The following is a 25,488-nucleotide window of genomic DNA, read 5'->3' on the forward strand; positions in this document are numbered from 1 at the left end:
CGCCTTCCGCTTTATCGCTCAGAAAGCACTTTAAACTTCCTATTATTTTTATCGGCAATTGGTTGAGGTTCGCTCCCATCTATTACGGCCCTATCGGCCCATCGCTTGCACACCTGCTCACGGGTGCACCGGCTTCCGCAGGACCTTTGACAGATTGGTCCTTGGGCTGCCCCACCCCCTCTGAGCGTTTGCTGCCTTGTGTTGCACCAACGGACTGGAAGACACACCGTTGGAGCAATCCTGTACGACGTTGGCAGCTCGAGCCTGGACAGATGTAAGCTCCGGTACCCTTTCATTGTACCAAGGGGCGCGATGGCTTCATCTCCACCAACTCATTGCTGCCCTCTATCTGGGCCTGCCGTCTCTGCTTTCAGCTCCCAACAGGGTCTGCAGGATCGGGGGCTCCCAACAGGCCGAGCCTGAGCATCAAGCAGCCCCAACCAGCAGAGGCAACAGAGCACAGGTTGGTTCCCTGTCCCTGAATTAACGGCAAGCGAGTTTCCCCCAGCTGGCTTCTCTACCTGAGAAGATGTACTGCGTTTTGTACGCTCCATTCATCACTGCCTCCCTCATATCTAAAACGAGCCTAGCAACGTTATATTCCAGCCAGGGGGTAAAGGGGATTATTTTTTGCCCCCCACCCCCAGCCCGCGAACAGCTCTGGAATTGTTTGGGCTAAGCAAACGTCCCCGTTTAAGCTGGGCTGTTAACCTCCTCCTCCTCCTCCTCCTGCCAAAAAAAATTCCTAGAGCAGGCTGCGAAAACAGGCCCTTTGTCTCCAAAGCTCTGTCACATTTCATCCCCTGTAAAGCACATGGAGGGGAAAGGAGCCCCGTGGGGTGGACGAGGAGCATGGAGGGGGGTTGGCCCCTGGTGGTGCGGACGCCAATCAGGCCACCGCAGATGGCTGCGTATTGGGTGTGTGTGCGTGTGTGTTTGCTCCCTTCAAAAGTAAATACACAAAAGTGAGGAAATGAGGGCCACCCAACCTCTCCTTTGCAAAGCCTGGGAGGACCCCAGAAATAGCTGCTTCCCAGTTGAAAGTTGGGGATAAGTCAACTACGGGAGAAGTGGCGCACAGAGGCTGGGGCAGAGGGAGAGACCTAATGTCCACAGAAGCCAACCTTAAAAAAAAAAAAAAGCTTTATATCAGGACGATAAAATTACCACAGATAGGGATTTACCGAGAAGGGAGGGAGGGATAAAGTGTGCGACAGCAATTCCACCAATACAGCAGGTTTGTTCCCTCACTTCGGCACAAGTGAAAGCTATTTGTTTCTCGGCAGAAAGACTCCCTGGGTTAACCATTTGTCTTTGGTGATCTGTCATGACCTTTTCAAGCTCTTATTTCTGACAGATTCCAGATACAAGTGAGTCAAACTTCCCTGGAAGGAAACTATCACCCCAAGATAGTTTGCTCAAGAGCAGAAAACGAGCCGAAAGCTGCCCTCCATCAACTCCAGGATATAAATCCTTCCTTAACAAGACAGTGCAAGGGGGGGGGCAGGGGGAGAAAGGAAAGAAAAACAAAATGAAACGAAAAGTTGGGGGAAAAAAAAGAAACAATGGCGGAGAAAAAGGAAACCAGAAGACCTCTTTGTGGTTTTAACTTTTAGGAAAATAAATATTGTACTTGGTTCTCCTCTACACACACACACACACAGAGGGTCTCCAGAGAAGAAAAGGCTACAGTTTATATTTCCCCAGCTTTGGGAAAGAGCAGTCGGTATTTAAAAAGGAATGTTGCCCACTTGCCTCAATGCTTTGACTCGTTCAGATTAATACACAAATCAAGACCCTTCTTTCTTTTCTTCTCCTTCTTCTGTTTGTGTTTTCAACAGCCGCCCTCAACAGGAATTTCATCACAAAATGGGGGGCTACAGGTAGTCCTCAACTTACGACCGTTTAACGATGGCCCCAGTTATGACAGCCTCGTTCTGAGCATCGCAAAACATCGCACCATCCCCCTGATTGCATTTCGGGCAGTTGGCAACTGGCTCACGTTTATGACTGGTTGCAGAGTCCCATGGTCCCATGACCACGTTTTGTGACTCTTTTGCAGTTTTCTGGCAAAAAAAGCCCATTTTGGGAAGATGGATTCGCTTAATAATTGCGATGATTCGCTTAAAGACCCATAATTTGCTTAACAACCACCATAAAAAGGGTCAGAAAATCGGGTCTGGTCACATGGTGAGTCAACTTATGACCGCAATGACTTACGATGGAAATTCTGGTTGCAATTGTGGTTGTAAGTTGAGGACTATCTGTATTGAAAATGCTGTTCTATGCTTTTCCAAGACATGAACCCCGTTTTCTGAAACTAACATGAAGTAGGAAAGGAGCAGCAGGAACATTTTCTCTTGAAGAAACCCAAGGAACATCATCTTAATGCGCTTGGGATACAAAGATAGGGAGACTGGGTGGGGGAAGTGATGTAGCCTATAGATTTTTAATTGCAACATCTACAGTTGGTATCTTTGGCCAGGTTTGCTGAAGGTTGGGGCAGCACAGTCCACAATCTCTGGAAGGAAACAGGTTGTTAATCCCCAGGTTATACGATCAGGTTTGTTGAAGGATGCTGGACACACCTGGACAGACAAAAGGAAATGGGCAAGGGCATCGAACAAGCATTTGATTTACCTAACTGGACGTCCGTGGTGAACCGGAGTCTGTGGATCATGCTGACCTTGAAAGACTTGTAGTGACGGCTGCTCAGCATGTCTTGGACTGTTGCGATGTCGATCTGCGGATCCTCCTCTGAGATCTCCTCGCCTCTCGAGCCTCCGCCAAGAGAGAGAGAGAGAGAGAAAGGGAGAAAGTCTGGTAGCTACCGAGACACAGGAAGGCCAGTCATGGAGTGACGCAACAGCTGAAGAGGCTGGGGGAACCCTGGGCTGCAGTGATCAAAAAGGGTGACCACACCATAGGAAGCCATAGTGTTATTGTATCTGGCGGTGGTGGGAAGGTATGTGGGAAAGCTGGAGCAGGTTCAGAGAAAAGCTACAAGGGTGATAAAGAATCTGCACACCAAGCCCTATAAAGAGATAAAAAAGCTAGGCGTGTTAAGCTTGGGAAGACTGAAGGAAGATGTGATAGCATCTACAAATACCTCAAAGGCCATACATGCAGGAGAGACGGATTCCTGCAACGAGCAGAAGGTTGGGCTAGATTAGGGCTGGGCTGGGCTGGAAGACTAGATACTGATATTGGGAAGCAGCTGGGATATAGTATGGCTTGGCTTAGGGTGGTTTGTAAACCATGGTTTACTGTGCCTTAGCCTGTCCCAGGAAGGCAGCCAGTTGTTGTCTGTTCAGTAACCTCAGGAAACAAAGCACAGCCTAATGTGGTACTTGACCCCAGACACTTTGGTCCAAAAAGCTCTCAAAAAAGCTCTAAAAAAACACACTGGATCAGATTGAAGAATCAGGGCTCAGTGTGCCAGTAGTGAATGTATATGATCACTCAGAAATTCAGGATGAAAGTGTTTGACTTTCAAATGCCTCCCCAACCCACTTAGCACTGAATCATCTTCTAGCGTTCTCATCTATTTCTTCAAGTCAAACTTGCCATAGTTAATTATAGGCAAGCAGAACCATTAAAAAAAAATTGGTCCATGACAATGAATGGGTCAATGATAACGGGACGGATCCTGAATGGGCATCCCTTTTGGTCTTTGGTGACTGAATGAATGAAGGCATGAAATAGAAACTTTAGAGAGATCTCACAAGTCACTCTGGTGTGAGAAAGGTGACCTTAGAAGAGGAAAAAGGAGTGTTAGTGTGACACAGGAGCCTTCTTATACATATTGAGTTGAACCCAGATTAAGTTACTTGAATTTAAGTTGATGGGATTTCAACCACGGCTAATGCCATTCATTTCCCACTCCCTCTCAAGCTAAGTCTGGTTTACTTAGTTTAGACCATTTCTAAAGTGAATAATTGGCTGTACCTGCTGGGGTCCTTATTATAATTAATTAATATGTTAGCACTTCTACCATACACTTCATTTTCCAAATCCTTAAAAAAGCGTCCTTAGAACCATAGGTGGGTGGGACTAAGGGGTAAGGAACCTGTAGCTTGTCAGATTTCATTAGACTGACATTCCTATCACCTTTGACTTCTGGGTAGCAACAACTCTTGAAGATCCAAAGTATGTCACTCCCTCCCCCCACTTTAAAATTTTTTTTTAAGTCAATGAGCATACGCACATGAGAACAGAAGAGACTGTAGCTCAGTGCAAACCATCTGTTTTGCACCCAGAAGGGCTCAAGTTTAATTCCAGGCATCTGCCTGCGTTAGGCAGATCAACAGACTGACTTAGTATATGGCAGCTAGCAATGCTGGTATTGTCTTGGAATATTAAGGTCTTGGCCTTTTAGTCTGGAGTACTTCAGCCCTAACTCCTTATTTATGGGGGAGATGATCAGCCCTACAATGTTCAGAGCAATTTCTTTCCTATTCCCCTTCCACTTTTCACAACAGTCTTCTCCAACCTGATGCCTCCAAATGGGTTAGGAGGACCATTCCCAAAATTCAGTGGGCCATGTGAACTGAGAATTCTGGGGGCTGGAGTTTTAATGCATCTGGAATGGCCGTAAAACCAGCAGATATGCCCATCTGCCTGGGTGTGTGAAAGGTCCCCTGTGCCAGCACCGAGTCATGTCTGACCCTTTGGGGGGATGCCGCTTTCACGGCGTTTTCTTGGCAGACTATAGAGCGGGGTGGTTTGCCATTGCCTTCCCCAGTCGTCCCCTTCCCCAGCAAGCCGGGTGCTCATTTCACCGACCTGGGAAGGATGGGAGGCTGAGTCGACCTGGGCCGGCTACCTGAGAGAGAATCCAGCTTCTGCTGGGATGGAACTCGGGTCGTGGGGAGAGTTTCGGTTGCAATACTGCCGCCTACCGCTCTGCGCCACACGAGGCTGTTATATCTGCCTGGGTACTGGAACATATTTCCATTACCACGCAAACGGATGGCTTTGCGCTCTTTCTCCCAGGAAGGTAAATTTCAGGTGTCATAAATCGACTGTGGGAATTTTGTCTCGATAAAAAGTAGGACCTTGGGCCATCACTTAAGGAGTAGTAGTAAAAATGTTCAAACTCTCATACTGGGAATCCCAAATATTATTCATAGTGTTCTCCTTGCCAGTGCAGAATGGAATTTCCTCCTGAATAAGAAAAAAGGGGAGGAAATCATTAAGTAAAAAATGCTAATTATGGAAAAAGGAAAAGGAAAACTTTGCATTCTGTGATATCAGAGTAACACTTTAAAAATTCCTTCAATGTGACAGGGTTTTTTTTTTCCGCACAGAGTAATTTCTATGCCAACTGCTAATAAAGCATCTTAGCTGTAAATGATAATATGGATGCTTTTAGATAAAATGGGGCGTGGATACAGTGGAGAAAATTGATTAAGCTTCTTCCAGGAGATACTGAGAGTGACACATTTTGTTTAATATGCCAGCTAACGTAGCCTTGGAAGCCAAAACCACTGCCGGTTTTGCAGCCCTATGTTTAGTCGTGAGAGATTAATGAAAACTTTTAAAAAAAAAAAAAATACATGACAAGATGGACTTTAGCAGAGAAGCCTGAAATGGGGCAGTCGGTTGGAAATGCGTCTTGTCAATTTCTGTATATTGATTCTTTGTGAAAGTTTATGTCACTGAAAACTGGGTCAGGGCGGTAAGGCTCCCCAGCCCCACAGGTATATTAATGGGTAGTCCAAGAATTAGGCAGCTTGAACCAGGCAAATCACCTTCTGGTTTACATGTGAAAAGAAAAATGCCAAAAATGGTATGCAGGAGGGCATGAATCAAGTCCACCCTCCATTATATATATTTGTATATATATTTATTGGTACAGAAAAAAGGAAGCTTAAATTCCAAAGAGGAAATGTATGCTAAAATAGCCTGATGTCAGGGCCAGAGAAGCTCAGCTCCTCCAATTTGCCATGGATGATGATGATGATGATGATGATGATGATGATAATAATAATAATAATAATAATAATAATAATAATAATAATAAATCAAGGATAATAATAGTAATAGTAATAATAATAATACAAAAATCAGGGCTGAGCAACCTGGGGCCTCTTGCAGAGGAAGAACCTTCAGCCAGTCTGACCAACAGGGAGGGATGTCAGGAGCTCTATTTAGCAACATCTGGAACACCGCAGCCTTATTGAACAGGCTGGTCTACACCAAATGGTCTCCCCCTGGGGGAAAAGTGGCTGCAGGGCACCGTCTTCATCTGCTCAACAGACCTTGAACTAGATATTGTTTTACGGGCAGCAGTCTAGTAAATTTTCTCCATGTGCCAAATACAAAGCAAGCCACAGTGGTGGCTGACTCTTACTCAACGTTGTCAAATGGGCAGCTCAACCACAAAGATGAGGAGGGAATAGATCAGCTTGGGGATTCAAGACAAGCACCATGTCACCCCCAGTTCTGTCCTCCAGCATCTTTGTGAGCTTCTTCTAGCTTCTGTCTTGTCTTCCTTAATGGGAGGATGGATGCTGTCAAGCATGAACCTTTCTCAAAGGCACATAGGCTTTATTTGCCCTGGCTGGCCCAAAGTTTTAAAGGGAAGGTAAAAGAGCTGTTTTAGCCCAACGTTATCTCATTTTCTGCTCATTTAAATGGCCCAGAGGAGGAGGACAGCAGCAATTTCAGCTATTAATGAGGCCGCTGTTGCTGTCGCCATTCTCAAGCTGCTTCTCTGGGCTTTGAAACCAAGTCCATCTTCTACTTGGAGAAATGGGACTGGGAGCAAGAGGAATGGATAAAATACGCTCAGAAGAACAACAAATCTCAGTAGAACGCAGAAGGCAAAGGCTCAATTGGTATATGAAGATTAAGGCAGATGGCCCCGTCATTACAATTTCACACCCCAATGCTATGCCGTGTGAAATCCGACAGGACTTCCAAATCTGTAAAATAAGTCAGGTTTGTCTGACTTCCTTGATGCCTCAGAATGGACTGGGTGACTCTTGCACGTTTAGCTGGCGTATGCCCCTGTAACTGCTCTGACTTGTAGAAAGGGGAATAGCTTCTCTAGTCTTGTCACCACTCTTTCTGTCTCAGTATGGCCAATTGTAAATATCTCTATCAAATGTGTTAGCTTGATAGTTGATGTACAGTCCAACTTGAAGCTTTAAAGCTTCTGGGTTTATTGAAGATGTTGTAAAACCACAATCAGAACTAAACTGAGACTAGACACAATTCCGGGCACCACATTTTCAAATGGATATTGGCAAGTTGGAACAGGTTCAGAGGAGGGCAGTGAAGGTACTTGAAGATATGCCTTATGAGGATGGTTGAAGGAACTTGGGATGTCTGTCTGGAGAAAAGAAGACTTAGGGGATGGCCATGTTGTACGTAAGAGAAGCAACAGGGATCTCCCAGAACTATTTTCCATGGCCATGTAAACTAGGACCAGAAATAATAGGTATAACTTGCAGCTACTTGGATATAAAGTAGGGTTAGGTTACCTTTAACTATAAAGAACATTTCCTGATGGTACAACAGTGGAATGTTCTACCTATGGAAGTAATGGGTTCTCCATCTTTGGAGGTTATTAAGAGAAGGCTGGACAGTCACTTCTTATGGCTAATTTAAATAGTCTTCCTGCATGTTGGAGAGGACTGGACTAGATGATCCTTGTGGCCTCTTCCAATTCCGTGGTCCTATGATAGAACTCACTATTCTCTTAGCCCTTATTGATGGTATAATGATAGGAGATGGTAGAATGGGGTGGAATGGTGCAGTTTTCCCAAACCAAGTGCCCTCCTGTTGTGGTAGATTCCCATTTTCATGAACCTATGGTAGAACTGATCCATGGAATTGGTCCATGGCAGAACTGGTCTGTGGTGGAATTGGTCCATGGATGCCATCATGAGTTCCTTGGTGGAAAGAGTTGCATAAAAAGTAACCAAGCAATAAACAAACAAGAAAAATAAACTTCAAGGTTGCACTTCTTAATTAATTATAAAATGGGGGCACAAAATTCACCCTTAATCGTATCAAAGAAGCCAAACGGCATTAGTAGCCAAGGAGGAGCCCTTTAAATGGAGACTGAGCCAGTTAGAAAGATGTTCAAAAAGCAAGGCAAGAGTGCAGCAGAAAATGGGAGTGATGGAAAAAAAGAGAAAAACCTGCAGGAAGTTTAGTTGTTTTGAGAATATAGGAAGCTCTCTAAATAAGAGCTGAGTTGTCGTGTTGGTAGTAGTGGTTGGTACATCAGGAAAAGTGAAACAAGGAGCTAGGAAAAGACCACTGCTGAACACCCAATTATTCCATTTCACTGGCATAATTTGAGGGGGAAATGAGGAGGGCAATTTTCAGAATGAAGGATGAGGTTGGATTCTTGGGCAGATTGAAGATTAAGCTGCAAAACTCTCAGCAGCAACAAGGCAAGACATTTTAGGAGCATTTCAGATTATTTCTTCATCTAAATATGAAGGGCCTCAAGATCCACTCTTAAGAGTTCAACACAGATGTAATGTAAATTATAAATGAAATAAATGTAAATGGCTTAGAAGCAAAGTATCTCTGAAGGGTTGCTTAGTTCAAAATGTCTTCCATGGACCAACAACTAAGCAGAGTCCTTTCCCACCAAATCAATGTCTGTTTCCCCCCCCCTTTTTCAATTTCAACAACGTAACTTAGGCAGGCAGGCAGGCTGGGGAAAACTTGTATAGGGTTGTTACTCTCGAACATTTGAAAATCTTTCTCCCTTTCTTTTTTAAACTGTTGACGTTCTGCTGCCCATAAAAATAGCAAAACAACTCACAGAGGGGAGAAAAATCCTGTTACGCCATCACGAAGACAAGAATAATAAAGTAATAATATACCCTATGGTTTGTTCAGGAGGCATGATATTTCTTATTAGGATTATAGCATACCCCCCCTCCCTTAGCGAGCTAGAATTATTCTGCAAATCACAACTGATTTTCCTTCTAGGAGAGAGATACTGGGATGAGCTGACTGTTTTGGAGCTTGCACATTTGTAGGTAAAAAAGAAAAGAAAAAACAATTAGCTTCTTGGGAGCAGTTAAATGATGTGTTAGGGAAAACTAGAGAGCGATGAAGAAAGGTAGAGTTTCTCAGATATAACACAGCTTTCAGAACCAGTGAGATGGAATGGTTAGAATGTCGGATTAGGAACAAGAACACCTTGGATTAAAATCCTTACCTAACCATGAAGATGTCTGGCCTGTTGGCGTATGCCAGAGCTTCCTATTTGGCAACTACCAGATGTGTGGACTTTAACTCCCAGGATTCTCAGCAAGGGCCATGATAGCTGGGGGATTCTGGGAGATGAAGCCCACATACCTGGAAGCTGCTGAAGTTGGTTTGGTTAACAGCCACCAAACTCACTTCAGTTGTGGGAATGAAATGGAGGCCATCCTTTGAGACCTCAAATCCCAGGAGGTTCGGATGGTCTTCCCTGAGGTCTCACAAGATCCAGAGGCAGGACTAGGAAATCTAGGAAGATTTGGGCTGTTTCGACGTTTATTTTTTAATCGTGTTTGGTACCTCTGCGTTTGGGTGATGTCAATTAATGCTAAAGTGATCTGAAAGACACCGTTCCCTGTTTTCTACAGAAGGTTTCTCCAAATGAGTGTTTCCACAGATAAATTGTTGATGATGGGAGCTGTGGTCTTCACACATCTGGAGGGCGCTAGGAAGGTGGTGAAGAAACCCTGAGCTGTGACTGCTCATGCTACTGCCAAGATGTTACTAAAGCAAACCATGGTACCAGTGAGACTGGGATAATACTTAGCTGTTCCAGCCCCGGAAGAATGAACCCATCTCTTCTTCCCTCAAGAAAACAACAATAAAGGTTAGCTGTGCTGCACTACCCACCCCCCCACAAATCCCCCAACCCATTCCCTTATTGCTTTAATGTAGTGGTATATTGCTTAATGAAAGTTCTTAATTGTAATTCAATTAATTACATACACAGCGTCCCCAATTACATTTTCCAATAAGATATTGGCTTTGGTACAGGACTAAAGGCACTTAACCAATTTTAATATATTAAGACCAATTTCCCTTGAATACTAATTACGATTTAATGATGAAATGAGAACCAGGAACTTTCCAGAAGCTGGGTGGGAAGTATAAAAGGAAATTAACCATGAATAGTTCAGGGATTTCTCTTAAAAAGAGAGAGACAGAGAGATGGGGAGGGGAGGGGAGGGGAGGGGAAAAAAATCCCACTACAACACAGATCCTACTGAACATTCCCAAATATGGGAAGTGGTTTTGTTCATCTTCCCAGCTAAGCACGGGGTGGAAAAAGAAGACATCTCGCTGTGCTAATAATAATAAAAACTTTATTTTTCACTTAATCCCTTGAAATATAAACATACAACGTCTCAAAACGGAGCATTTTGGCATTCGTCTTTCCAGCATCTGTTCAGCTCCTTAAAGAGAATGTGCGTGCGTGTGCGCATGCATGCTCTTCTGAAAAAAATAAATGCCTTTACACTGCAAATCCTTTCTCTGAATAAATGGCTAATTTTAATTACAGCAGCTAAAATTAGACAGAAATGTCTCACGGCAATTTTAGACATCTCCAGGGCATCTGAAGATCGGAGTACCAGCTGTCCAGGACTTTACCCCCCTCCATTCCCCCGTCTGATGCGTCTTAAATGCCATGTTTAAAAGGTGGCAATCCTAAGGGGAATGGCCAGGAATTAGGGCTGCCTGGATTCCTGGAACCCTACAGACCTGTAATTTGGACCACTGAAGCCCCTATCCTTAGTGTAGGGATGAACAGATTTGGGGGGTTCAAGAACAGTTATTGGGTTCAGGGTGTTGAAGGCTGAAAACCAAGCAGAGCTGTACCATATACACGTGTGAAGCCAGAGTGTTAATGTCCCCATTTTTAAAAGGAGAGTTTTGAAGTCCTTCTAAGGTTTACTGTAAGGTATTTCCAAAGTTGGGGCACATAGCAGCCTTCTGCTAATCCATAAAGTGCAATGCTGGTACTGTAATTGTGATTATTAATAGTAGTGTCAGCAGGATTAGTCATATTAGTAGCAGTAGTAGTAGTAGTGCTAAGTTTTGCAGGGAACAGCGAATAGGAGACCAAAGCTTTGAGGATCTCTGAGGCCCAGAAACAATGCAATGGAAAGTCAAGAACAGTTGGAGGATGGAAAGAATGAGGCCAAAATCCTTAATCGTGAAATGGTAAGCAGTTACAGCATATTGGGTGTGTGTGTGTGTGTGGAGGGGGGCAGCGGGAGGATTCATCAGCACTAGGGGCAGGAGAAGGCTTCACCAAAACTCGCAACTTTACGAGAACCGAGACGAGCAGAAAACAGATTATTCAGCCAAGTGACAGGGTGCAGACTATTTAACCGAAATGCTATGAAATCAATCTTTCTGTTCTCTGGGAACAGAAGCCTCTTTTTGGCAAGGATGGGAGCCGTCTTCAGGGAGAGGGAACGAACAGGAACCGGAGCTCCTTCCAACTCGGCTGGGCCAGCTGGCCTCCTGGGCTGGAGAGCCAGGGGACGTAACTTACGTGAGCTTAAGGCTGTTTCATAAAGGGCTGCAAAGAGGGAGGGAGGGAGCGAAGGAAAAGAGCCACCTACTATTCTCGCGGACGAGGCAGAATTCCAGCGTGTTCTGGCTCTCCAACGTACAGTCTAAGTCAACGGGAACGTTTGGCTCGCTTTGCTTCTCCAGGCGGTATTGAGGCCCTGAAAAGAGACAATAACTTTACAGGAACTCTCTCCGTCCATCTGCAAAGGGGATCCTTGATGGCTGAGTGGGCAGAGAAGAGCTGAAAACCATCAAGGCAGGTGGCCCCAAGCTGGTACACTGATCGGGGGGGCTGGGCCAGAGTACCCATTCTCCCTGGTCAACGATGGCCATGCAGGCTGAGGGTGAGGGCTGAGGGGAGGCCCAGCACTTGGGCTTGGGGAAAAGGGTAGGTTAGGGAGCCCACTCTAGGCAGGGTTCAGGTGCAACAAAATGCTTCCCATTATTTATTTCCTTGGACTTCCCCAACATAACAGCCTTCTTGTAGGCCTTAGTTTCATTTTAGCATGAAAAGGACAGAGATCGGTAGGAAGCCAAGGTCTGCAGGGGCTAAACCACACCATGGATTCACACCTCCCATGGCACAAGAGTCCCATCTGGTGATTTCCACAACAGTGGCATCATGCACCAGCGTAAGTAAGAGGTGGAAGGCGCTTGTTTATAAGGGCTGCCATGTCTAGTCGGGAACTGATTCACCACTGGGATCTGTTCTGGATTCCCAGTAGTGAACCAGCAAGGCCTGACTCTTAAGGTTCAGTGATTCACCTCTGTCACTTCACTGGAGGCAGGGTGGGGTGACCGGGTCACGTCCCAGAATTTACCCAAGTCTGAGGAGGTTCCCTGTTCCTTCGTGCACAAGTCACTGCTCTCACTGAGCCTCTTTCCCATCTGCCTTTAATTCAGCCAATCCATAAATGAATACACGAATATGGAAGTTGGAACAGATGCTCTTCTGAATTCAAGGGGATCTAATCTTGACTTTTAACCATTATCCTCCTTCTGAGCCGTGAAAAGCTTTTTGCTGTAACCATTTAGGGAGGGGATCCAATAAGTGAGGCTGGGATATGGAGGAGAAAGGAAGAATGTGGACAGGAAGGGCACGCCACTACACCCAATCGGGAGTTAAGAATTTCATAATAATTCTCCCGTTACTCAAAATCAGCAAAGCGTTTTCCATATACTTAAAATACAGTCAGATAAATAAATAGAAATAACAGTGGGAGCCTCACATGTTGCAAGACTACAAGATGGGAACATTGGCCCATTACATTTCAAAAATTACTGCGCTTAGATTTCAATTAGAGCTCTCTTTTTTTTTCTTTTTCTGCCTCTCCCCATTCCTCTCCTCCTGGAAGTAGTATCAAAAGCCCTCTTGCAGCCAGTTTATTTTGCTCCTGATGCTGCATTAATTTGTCGGGGAAAAATGGAGGCCCTGGGCTCATGGTGACTTCCCAAGCAGATGCAAGAAAAGCGGCTGATCTGCGGGCCGTGGGGAGGAAAATGGGTCGTGAATTCCCTCTGCAGCAGGACATAATCAGCAACAGCGCATGTAGCTGGTTCCGGGCATTTAGGAAACCAATTGCACTCTGAGAAATAAATGAGAAAGAAAGAAAGAAAGAAAGAAAGAAAGAAGAGGGAGGGAGAGAAAGCAAGGAAAAAAGAAGAGAGAGAAGGAAGGGAGGGAGGGAAGGAGGGAGGGAGGAAGGGAGGGAAAACAAGCAAGCAAGCAATAAAAAAGGAAGGGAGGGAGAGAGAGAGGGAGAGAAGGAAGGAAGGAAGGAAGGAAGGAAGGAAGGAAAGCATCACAACCAAGCAGCATCATGTAGAAAAGCAGAAGTGTTGCATCTGACTGCAACATAGCATGTGCACTTTTCCAGTTTTTGGAAAAACGCTGCATGAGCATTGGCAATCACAACAACAAAACAGTGCCTGAGAAACCCAGGCAAAAAGAGGAAAGCCAGCAACAACTGGTTTTGTCTACTAAGGGGAAAAAAAAATCCTTTGCTCCAAGATTATTTGTTTAAATGGTTGGTGCACTTGCCGAAATGGAAACTCTGTGTATGTGTGCTGTCAGACATGGCTTAAGAGCTGAGTGGCCTGTGTAAAATGATCTCCTGGCATGGAACAGCTTCTCTCCTCTTGTCTCCATGGCTGGGAATCAGCCAAATGCTAAGTTTGCTCCAAAATCTGCCCCTGGCACCGTTTACTGCATGAAACCTGTTTCCATAAAGCTGGGATTCTTATCTGTCCCAAAACTGAGCAGAAAACTTTTACAATCGGCCCTGCACCCCTCTTCTGAAACTTTTCCAAGGTTGCTGAAGAACGACAACAAGCAGGCGTGGCTGCTGTATTCTAATAAAGAGGAAAACCTAAGGTGTAATTATCTTGTTTGTCATCTCCTGTTATAGGAACCAGCAGAAGCAAGGATGGTCAAATAACAAACAACAAATAAATAATAAATAAGCCAGCCAGCCACGTCTTGTTTCCCCTAGTAACTGCAGTGATTTATTTAATTTAGGGACGAGGACATCTACCTCTACTTCATTCATCTACTTCTGGCTCCACTCGGCTTGGGAGCTTCCAAAAGGCCTTCAGTTGGTCACTGGGGGAAACAGAAGGCTAGACAGGCCTTTATGCTGATCAGTACTATACTTAAGACATCCTAAGAACAGAGTAATTTAAGTTTGCAGGGTTCTACCATATCTGCTAGCTCCATACTTATATGCAAACTCACCCACGTTTGCATATTCCAGCTACTAGATGTACAGAACCTATTTTAAAGCCAATTTCTTGAAAAGAAGAAGTATAAGGTTTGGAAAGCAGAGAATTAGTCCTTGCCTCTGAGTGGTGACCCCCAAATTCCCCTTTAATGAGATTTAAAAACAGACCCCGCTGACTACAACAGTGGCTTTTCTCAACCTTGCTGAGATCAGATGATGATCAGAGGTCTGAATATGGCCAGCCCTAGATCTCCTTCCCCTTGCAGGCCAGATGCTCCCCATGCTTCCTTTTTTCAGGCTCAAAGGTTAGTCTTCAAGGAGCATGCAAGGCCAAAATCACCCCCCACCCCCATTCGATTTGATTTAATTTACACTTAAGTGTAATTAAATGAAAGCACAATTAATTAAATACAGTTGAAATGATGGCTTTGTGTGTATTTAACTGTTTTTATTTCGTATCATGTTAAAAATTAAAATTTCATAGCCTTGGATAGGGGATTGCTATATACAGCCCTGGAGTTTAGAACATAAGGAGCATCTTGCTGGATTGGACCCCTGGCCCATCTACTCCAGCAGTCTGTTCTCACAGTGGCCAACTAACTGCACAAGGAAGCCCACTGGTCTCCCAGCAGATGGCCTTCAGAGGCGGTCACACTGGATAATTGGACAATTCTGCTTAAAGTAACACACCCATAACTCAACCAGCCACTTATTAATGAAAACCAGCAGAGTGTCTTGTACAGCCTTTCTGTAATCAACTGCAAGCAGAGACACAGAAAGTGAAGAAAGCCTTAACTTGCACCATTCAAGCACCTCCCCATGCTCACACATGTGGGGACTGTTAACATCTAATCTATATAGTACTAAAACTCTCGTGTTTGTTTGTTTGTAACCTTTAACTGGGTGAACTGGCGCACTGTAGGGCAACCATTTTTGAACCAAGGTACCTTAAATGGTCTAACTTACAGAATGTGCCCAAAATCCAGGACCCATGACTCCTGTGGAATTGAAATTTGGCAATTTTTATAAAACATTTTATGACATCAAAATCATCATTAAACATTTTATGACATAAAACAAAATGTCATAGAACAATTCCTGTGGTCAACTCCTGATGCCTGACTGTGCTATACAGTTCAACGTGGGCGACTTTCAAGGTAGATCCATCTCTGAAGGTCTCCCTGAATTTTTAAGAACTTTTCCAGTGAAGGCAGGACATGAGAAGCTCTGCCATTGTTGAAGGCATTCAGGAATCTGGCAAGGAAATATCTCTGAAATGATGACCCAACGGGTCACGGGTTGTCTAGTTATAATTTCAAAAATCAGTAGCACCCGCTCCATGACTTTTGTGGTTTTTTGCCTCTTAAAATTTAAAAGCACCCCTTTTAACAGCTGGAAAGATTTTATTTACTATTCTTTTAAAGAATCAAACAGGACCTGTGATAGCTAGTACTGCCTTATGCAGCATCTCACAAACAATAAGAAAACATTCTTTCCTTTGATACGGCCCAGCGCAAATCAAGCCAGTCCCTCAACAAAAGCCAGCGAGAAAGAAATGGGTGTGTGTGTGTGTGTGTGTGTGTGTGTTTGTAAGGTGGACATTATTCTAAGAAGCCATCTTGCCTGCCAGCTAAATTGCAAAGCCTTCAGAAGGGCTTTTGAAAAGCCCGACCCATCAGTTCTAATTTTTAAAACTTATCCTTTCAGTCAAGGCAAGAAAAAGGCCCAATTCCAACTTTTATCTCTGCTACAAAGTGCTGTTATCTCCAAGCTGATGTCAGGAGCTCTATCTCTCTTTCTGCTGACAAGCCGAGACGAGAGAGATAAGATTGGGAACGGCTCTCACTTCTCCGGGTAAATAAATAATCAATACTCATCTAAATGTAAATGAGAAAGTATCCCCCGCTGATAACAGGGCTCTTATCAAAGAGCCAATTCTCCAACAGACGTCCACCAAATCACCACCACTCCGGCCAGGGATAATGGCTAAAAATGGTCACTAAATTGAACCGATCACCAGAGATCAACTAGGTTCGGGGCTTGGCTACTTTTCTGCCGCCCAATATTTGGGGAATGCAATTCTGGTCCATTAACTTTCAGCAGCAATGAAGGATGCCTAGGTCAAGGTGGATGGACCCAGGGGATAAACAAACCTGAATGTGATTTTATTCTCTCCCCCCACCCCACTTTCCTTCCAAGCAAAGAAAAAAGCAGTGAAGAAACAAACCAAACAAAAAATGAATTAAAAAAGAGAGAGAAAGAGAAAGAGAGAGAGATGCGATCAAAAGAATGGTTTAAAAATTAGTAAGCAAGGCACAGCTGTAAGGCAGGGATGAATTACAGAAAGATACACCTCAAAAAATCTGTGTGTGTGTGTGTGTGTGTGGATGCACACTCTTACTTTACAATATATAAACAAAAATGTTCACAGAACAAATCAGAGTTCTCACTTGAGGCACAAATGACAAGGCTCAAATTACCATGTCTTGGACCCATTATGCAAAGACCCAGCTCTCTGGAGAAGCCCATCATGCTGGGAAAGGAAAGAGGATGATCAGTAGCAATGTAGGTTTACAGAATGATGGGTTACAGCACTGTTGGAAGACTTGAAGGGCCAGGTTGGGGACACATCATTTTGGAGAAGGTCTATCTTTGGGGTCACTAAGAGTAGACACTGACTTGACGCACATAACCAGAACAAAGATGCAGAATAGATCATAGCTCCTAGACAGGTTGGGTTTACTGCAAAGAATAACATAAAAGGGATGTGCAAGGAAGAGCCCACAATCGCAGGAATCAAAGAGAAATTCAATAGACATTTCTTTGGAAATTTATGGACTACCTGTGGCAGATAAAACCTCGCTTTACGGCTTCTGCTGAGATCCTTAGAAAGCAATCTTCTGACTACTTTCTTTCCTGATAGACATCTCAGTGGTATTTTTCACTCTCTATCCAATACAAATGGGTTTATTACAGAAACCGGAGCTAAATTATTTGCCAGGAGCAACGAAGATGCAAGGTGAAATTCCACCTGGTTAACTGCAATGTTGGTTTTCCTTTATTTGTAAATAAAAGTATCTGTGATTTTGTCTCTTCTGTATTTCAAATGAAGTATAAGTTCTATTAGGAAGGTGGCTGATTACATCAATAAATTGAACGGAACAATTAAAGGTCCAATCAAGCTCTTTTAAATGGTGGAGAGCGCTATCTTTCCAGTTACAGCTTGATTAAAGAATTTTTCATAGCATTAGTTTTAGACTGTATCCTATTACTACTATCCTCATCCTCCTCCTCACAGTGAAATTGACTGGTTATTGACTCAAAGTGATTTGAGTCCTAGCCAAGGGTGTAAGAATCATGATAGTCAAAATCGGTCTCTGTGATCCACTCTATCAGAATAAATTCCACTAGAAATGCACAAGAATGCCTTATTATTTTATCAATATGTGGCCATGAGTTAAGACGATTACTACTGATGCATGGAGTGTATTTTAGCTGGGTTGATATTACTCTTATTTATAAATCTAGCATGCTATGCAGACGTAGCCACTGCTGTTTGTAAACCAAGGTTTATGAGTTCCTGCAATATGTAATCCAAGCCAAGCACGGCTTATTAAACAAAATGTGTCTGTAAACCATGCCTTGCAGCCTTGTGAACTCAATCTTGGTCCTGAGACAGAGCTTGCATAGGCTTATTCAAAGCTTCAAACCAATCATTGATGGAGCCAACTATCATTCAAACCAGGTTACTGTAACCTGATCCATGTTACTTTTTTCCTTCCTTGGACTTAGAAGAGGCCTTCCTTCTCAGGAGTGTGAGAGAAAGAAAAATGTCTCTTCCAAGCCTGTTGTCACCTAAACCAATTAGACTGTAAGCCCCTGGTTCTGTAAAGGTTGTATTCCTGCCACTTCATGCCCATGAAGTTATTTTTTATTTGACTTTTTGGAAGCCACCGAAGGAGCTGGATCAAAGTGGTGGTGGTGGTGGTGGTGTTAAACACATCATCGAGAAATTAATTGACACGTTGTGCCCTCTGCTACTCGAACCTAATACTTGTCTGTGCAAATGTACCCATCCTGCTTTGAAGTAAATGCTGCTCGCTCCACTTTCTCTGAACCTGCACGACGGCGACATCACCAAATTTCACGTATGGTTTATCTCTCCCTCTCTCTGCAGAAATACAGATGGGCTTCGAGGACATAAACAATAGTTTACCTGAAACAATTGTTAAAAAAAAAAGGAAAGAAAGAAAGGAAGAGAGGCAAACGGAGTGTATGGAAATGATGCATTCAAATAAATGCCACAACCAGTTGATGGAGAACTGAAGTGTTAAATCGTGCTGCTTAAGAATTCAGCTGCGGGAAACAGATAGTAAATCCAGACTGACAGAATTTCGAGGAGAGGCAGAAAGGGCCTTGACACTTGGCCTGGGACACAAAAACTACAGCAGTTCAAACCCATTTTACTTAACACCACCTTGACAGCTGGCGAAATTACAGAATTTAGTCAAACTAGCCCTTAAGATAAATAAAAAGGGTTCTTCCTCTACTCCGCTCACCTTGCAAGGGACTAAAGCGAGCCGGATGATGGGGGGTGGGGGAAAGAAAGCACAATTACAAATTTCTTTTACTTGTTTCAGTGCCTTGATTTATTTCTTAAAAGAAGGGGGGGTTGGGAGGGGGCGGCAAACAGCGAATGCTGTGACCACCCAAAGGCTTAAAGAAGAAAAAAAAAAAGACTACTCTGCAGTTTTCCACTAGATGTCTTTGGCAGGCTTTAGGATTGCAAAGTGGGTTTTAAAATGCGCACTATAGTACTTTTAGATGTTTGTGTGCATGGGGACATTTTGCCGGGCTGGAAAGAAATGGCACAGAATGGAAATTGTCAACTACTTAGTGCTGTTTTGTATGTTCTCCGCCCCAAAAAGAATGGCAAAGGGCAGAGGCAGCTTCAAGAGGGTAGGTGAGATGCGTCCTTGGAACCAAGGCTGAGCACCTTCCTGTTCTCAGGCAGAACCATGGCTTTGATGGAGCTGCCACTGAAATGTTCCTCAGTGTTTCAAAGTGAAGTTATAGGCATCTGCTCCTGACACTGAGTAGTGTCTACTCACTAGATGTAGCTTAAGTACTCACTAGATGTAGCTTAAAGGAAGACTCATGCTGGCCAGAGAAGTGTGTCTGCCATGGTTCTGGGCACCATTGGCCTCCTACTGAGCTATATACGAACACTACACCTTGAGGGTGGGGGTGAGGGAAGGTTCTGCTTTCCAGTGGTGGCCCAGGGGCCCGAAAGGTAACTTTGGCTACCAAAAGCAACTTCTTTATGGTCAGGAGAAGCTCTGTGATGATATCATCATCATTTGACATGGAGGTCCTCACAGATTTGGGAACTTCCATCTTGGGCAACACTTGGGAACCTTTCCAAGCACTTGGTGTCTATTTAATCACATATGGGCCCTAGCAATACTTCCCCCCAAATCTTGTGAGATGTCACCATCTTCACAAGATTTTGCAACCAACTGGAGATCTTTAATTTGTTCAGGGCCCAGGAACAGCTCTCAGAGAGGGGGGCCTTGGCATGAAAACCTTAAAGCGGGATTTTGTCAAACCAAAAGTTTAGCAACTTCTGTGGACTGATTTTCCAGGCTGGGCTCAGCAGAAGACTTGAGATGGGATGCTTCTAGGTTAGCAGGCATGGGGGTGAAAGGGAAAGGTGAATGAATGAACTGCTTCTGAATCTCTTTAACACATCTGGGTGTGCCTCCTGTGAAGACAGTATGCTGGGCTACCCAGGTGAGTCTTGGTCTTAAGTCTATAGTTTAGCCCACTTAATGCTCTTAAACCTGCACCTTCATGATAGATTTTAAGGCACAAGCTGACGACACCTGGCCAGTGAGAAGACATTTCCCCAATCTAGTAGACTGCTGTATATTCAAACATTTTATTATTGCTATAACCTGCCCAGGGAAGATTGTTACTGGATGGCATATACATATGCCACTGTCCTTGGATATAAGAATAAATTCTAAGTTTCAGGGGCTAAACTAATCAGGCCCTGAAGAAAAGAGTGCAACTTCCATGGATCTGGCACTTCTTCAACTCTCGCCAGGACATTCAGCCCGCCAGATCCAATCTCTCAAAGGGCACACTGGTCGCTCCCCTGAAAAAGGGAAAATTTACTTTTTTCTTACTTGCCGCTCAGTTTCCTGAATGCACAAAGCCCTTTTCGAGAAACGACGTGTCGTTTCAAACTGCTGCTTTCATCCTGATGTAGGTATGAAATGTTTCTCTAAATCACACAACACTTTGCACCCACATGCCTGCCTTAACCTATGGAAAGTACAGGTCACGTTTCTGCAGTCCTGAGTGTTTATGACAATTAAGTGGGAAGAACCTTTCGGTCTGAAAAAGAATGCGCATGACGCCGGCTTTGCGGAATGTGTCTGCAGCTGGAAACAGCTGTCCCATAAAGAGGGGTTAGAGTGGCCTTTGCGGGAACTTTTTCTGGGTTGCCTCCAAGGGATGTGATAGGCAAAGGCAGAGCTGTTCCAGGCCTCAGGGATAGGGTGTGGGTGGGGTAGGATGTCAGGGAAAGAAAATGGCACGCGGCTTCATCTTGATGATTTCAGTGCTTTGGAAGGGGAAGGGCAACGAAATGCTTAGACTAGAGCTTCGGAAAGCGGGGACAGGTACCTCTAGACAGGGATTCCAGCCAGGAACGCGGGGAACATCTGAATCCTTGAATCCTGGCACTATCCTTGTAAAGGGGACCTTCCCCCCATCTCTAAGAAGCTATCGCAACTCACTGACCCCTCCACATCAGGGGATGTGAAAAAAGCAGCAATGGGGGGGCTGGCTGGATGTAAAACGCAAGCGGGCGTGCACTTTGTCAAGGACTCAGACCCTCCAGGGGCTTCACACATTGTGACGGCTGCTGCTTTCTGAGGCTTGTGTGTTGCACAAGCGTGTGTCCCTCCTTTAAGGAGATTAAGGGCTCGTCAATGGATGCACATTAAGGAGAACACTAATAAACAAAATGTATAGAATTACATGGGGTGGGTTTCCTACAATTCTGACCAAAGAAAAAAAAAGGGCGCCATCTTCCCAAACCAGCCTGCCAACGAGCCCGTGTTTCTGGCAAGGCAGATGGAAAGTGGCTGCATTGAATATGCTTAAGAGCATTCATGGGAAGGCTGGTCATTTTACAACACAGGATGGGATCCAACCCTTTAAAAGAGATTGATCCGTCCTTATTTATTTAATGGAAAGCCTGGGAGAGCTCTTCGGGACCACGTCTTCTCAGCCAGCCCGTCTTTGAAAGGAAAAAAAAAAAAAAGGCAGAAGAGGACCATTTCATTTTGGAATGGCATCTCCCTCTTTTAGTTTAATTGAATGCTGTTTCTGCAATGTCAGGTTTTAAAAGGAGTGTGCACCCCAGAAGTCCTCTCCTCACCTCCTCCTGCCTGTACAAGCCTTACAGAAGAGGTAACTTTAGCTGACAAAGTTATTGTTCTGGTGCAATCACAGATTTTGATGAGACTGGAAGCAAAGTCTCCCTCTGTCAGCCTTGCGAGGCAGTCCAGACAGGAAGCACACCCAAATGTACTAATTGTACTTTATTGGAAGGCGACGTTAACAGAATCTTGCACGTCTGAAAGTACATTTCTCCCCCGTCGCCTTTACAGCCCAAGATACTAGGGAGGGTCCCTTCTGAGATGTTTGCCATGCCCACTATCCAGTTGCGGGCTCAGCTGCCTTTTATCCGACCATTACCTTGGCTGGGGCTCTTCCCCCAGTCTCCCAAGGTCGTTCCCACTTACCATTACACCTCTTCACTTAAATATTTCAGAGAAGCTATGTGGGTCCACAGAATTAAGGCATGAGAAGCTGAGTGGTCCTTCAAAAGCAAAGGCATAGGCCATTTTATAGGGGGCTGGTGAGAACTCAGGAGCAGAGCTGTTCAGAAATGGAAGCTGAGGAACATAACCAATGTCTCCCTGAAATTGCCAGCACGCCGTAATTCTTAATTGAATAGAAGGGGGAAAGTGATTAAATTATGTATTATTTAAATATTGTAAGCGGCCCCGAGACTTTTTGGAGTTGGGTGGCCTTGAAAGCCAATAAGAAACATAGATCTTATCATACAAATTGTAGTTTATTGAATGCCATTTTAATATCGGGCTCAAATTATTCATTAAGTAAATTTATATGCTGCCTTTCCTCCAGGAGCAACTGAATTAAAACCAGATCAATTTTTGGTCCTGGCTGTACCTCCCTTTTTGTGGGGAGAGAGGGTCTCACTCACCACTTTGGAGTCTAACACACCTTCAAAGGCTGTGTGAGGCCCTACAGGTCACCTGTGAGTTATATATCCTGGATGGAGAAGGTGACAGGTTTGTGTCCATCTCAAAACAAGCACAGCAGACATCTCTGGGGACCCAGAAGATTTGTTGCAATTTAGATTTCGGAAAGAAAGGGAGAATGTGTATGGAGGAGGGTGCAGTTTGAGTTCCTTGTCTTAGAGGGGCTTGCTTCTGGCTCCCTGCCTCCAAAATTTTGGAAAGTAAGTGTCCTATCTTAGAGTGAAGAACCACCATGAGATGGTATATTGGTGTCTAGTGTTTATTGAACTACTCTAGTAGACAGAAATCCTGCCAAACTGAAAGACAGTGGGAAACCCACACAGATAAACCCAAAACTCAAGGGGGGTCTGCTCTGAGTTTCTTTGAAGGAAGGTTCAAAGCCTCTAAACTATGCATGCATTTTTCCCTCTGGATAGGGGACCCCTCCTGCTCACCATGACAGTAAGGCTGGGAAAAATTCTGCGACAACAGCTGCCTACCAGCCTGGGCCAAACTGGGAGAGACTGGAATAAGCAATATGGTACTCTCCAAATGGTTTCAGCTGCAAGTCCCCAAACCTTGACAATTGCTCCTTCTGCCTGGGGATGATGGGATTTGTAGCTCCAAATGTCTAGCTGGGAGCAGGGTCTAGCTCAGGGTAATCTGGGCCCACAACCGATCATTGGTGGGTCAACGGCTGCTGTGGGCAATGGCGGACATGAAGTGGGCAGGGCCTTCTCATATACCCTGGGGTGTTTTTTAAGTTTCTGGAATCCACTGATTTTGCTTGTTGGTGTTTTATTTGGGGAAGGGAGCCAGGATTTCCTCCCTGCCGCTTCTGGAGTCGTATAGTCTCACTTTTAGGGTGCACACGACAGTCTTGGTGGCTTTCCTGCCTCAGATTTGTGAGAAACCTTGCTATTGATTTTTAGCAACTGTTGTTGGAGGGACCTGAGGCAGTGCCAGCAAGAGGCTGGGGGGGAGGTCTGTATGTCTCAGCTTGCCCACCTCTGTCCTAGGTTTGTTGCTGCATTCTTTCTCTTCCCTGGCATCCCACTAAATATTCTGGAATTCCTCCCCTCCTTGGCTAATGTCTTGTCTCTGTTTTTAACAGTCAAGAGTTTTAGAGGAAACCATTGCCAAAACCAGCAAACCGGCTTAAACGCGGTGGGCCAAAGTCTTGCTCCCTCGCTGAACACGGAGGGCTTAGGGGAACTGCACACTGGATCAATCCGCTCTCCCTTGGATGGGACAAAAAATGACCTGCTGGGGTTACTACAAGGATGGTCAACTGCTGGAACTGCCCTCCCCTTACTCAGTTGGCTCTCCCCCCACCCCCCAACAGCCAGACGGGCTGCTGGGCCTGCGATAGGTGAACAGTGCAGAAGATAAAGTACGCTGCTTCGTTGTTTTTCATTACCATAAGAAAACATCCATTAGGTTTCCTATTTTATGAATGCGAGCATTGAGGGGATCCATTACGGCAGAAGCAATTGCCTTTGCCTCCCTTGCTGTGAACGCAGGGTGGGGGCTGTGTGTGTGTGTGTGTGCGTGTGTGCACACAAGGGTGGGGGGACAAAAAAGAAAAAGCAACAAGGGTTGGCTTAAAGGCGGCAACAGCAAGATGAGCTCGGAGCGAGCGGCAGAAAAGAGGAGCCGATCGAACGGCAGGCACGGGAAGGACCGGCACGGATCTGCATAGCCACCCCTGATTTATCCAGCCTTAACTTTCGCTAATTAAGCATCTGCCTCTACAATTTCCTCAGTAGATTTATCATCCCCATTCGATGACAATGACCGTTAGTTACTGGCTTCCTCGCCCCCGCCCCCTTTCCCCAAATCCCGCTCACATTCACGGGAATTTAGTCCAGCACCTTAGTTGAGCATCTGAGCAAAAATAAATAAAAAAAGATACAGCATTCCCATCAACCCCCCATGGCTGTCCTTTGGGGTACACTGGCTCTCTGTCCTGCCAGATGAAGGTGGAGGTTTTATTAACCTGCGTGTCCTTTGGAACTCCTTGGCCCAGTTTCGCATGGTGCTGATCCCTTCTAAAGCCCCAAGGACCGATTATCTTAATCCAGGTGGATAGTTTCCAACCCCCACTTCACCACAACCTTCTAGACCTGGAGGATTTAAAATGCTGCAAGCGGGAAAAAAGCTTCCTCGAACTTATGTTTGGATTACGACGTCAAGAATTCCTAACCAGCGTGTAAGGGAGAAGTCACCATTCCTCTCTATTCAGCCCTGGTCAGACAGCAGCTAAGATATTGCGTCCAGCTCTGAGCACCCCATTTTAAGGAAGACGTTGACAAACTGGAGTGTGTCCAGAAGAGAACAGCAAAGTGATATGGAGCCTGGAGGGGAAAAGACTGCAGGAAGTCAAGATGGCTATCTCTGATTGTCTGGAGGGCTACCATGTGGAAGATAGGGCTGAATTGTTCAGAGTGGTTTCAGAAGAGGGAAAAGGAAACAATGGGTTTCAGTGAGGAAGTAGAGTTGAACATCAGAGGGAAATTCCTGACAGTAAGACTGTCCACAGTAGAACAACCTGCCTCAGAAAGCAATGGACCCAATGCAAGACTCAACAGGCAAAGCTTTGGGGAAAGACAATCTAATCCTAGCCTCCTGGAAGGCCATGGCTGGCTTGGACCTCATTGCATGGCACCATACCCACGTGCCCTACTCAGTACTCCATCTTTAGGCTCTAGAAGGACTGAATATGAATGAATGAATGAATGGTGTTTAGGCTTGCACAGGAAAAATAGTGAGCAACGCCTTGAGATTTCTAGGGAGGTGGCTAAACCATGTGTCTAGCCATGTGTGAAAAACATGTCCAAGACATGGCAGTTTTATATATTATTTAATTT

At 44.8% G+C, this 25,488-nt stretch overlaps 1 protein-coding gene across 2 annotated transcripts in view; it reads right to left on the minus strand.

Moving 5' to 3' along the window:
- Positions 1–25,488, minus strand: part of MAPKAP1 (MAPK associated protein 1) — a 119,292-nt gene that overhangs the window by 22,988 nt on the left and 70,816 nt on the right. For both annotated transcript variants that reach the window (XM_063316034.1, XM_063316033.1), the window contains exons 8-9: positions 11,607–11,714; positions 2,641–2,781 (exon numbers count right to left, since the gene is read on the minus strand). In XM_063316034.1, the coding sequence (XP_063172104.1) occupies positions 2,641–2,781; positions 11,607–11,714 (249 nt within the window). The remainder of the gene's footprint in view (positions 1–2,640; positions 2,782–11,606; positions 11,715–25,488) is intronic.

Source organism: Candoia aspera, chromosome 16, assembly GCF_035149785.1.
Source record: "Candoia aspera isolate rCanAsp1 chromosome 16, rCanAsp1.hap2, whole genome shotgun sequence".
Lineage (NCBI taxonomy): Eukaryota > Metazoa > Chordata > Lepidosauria > Squamata > Boidae > Candoia > Candoia aspera.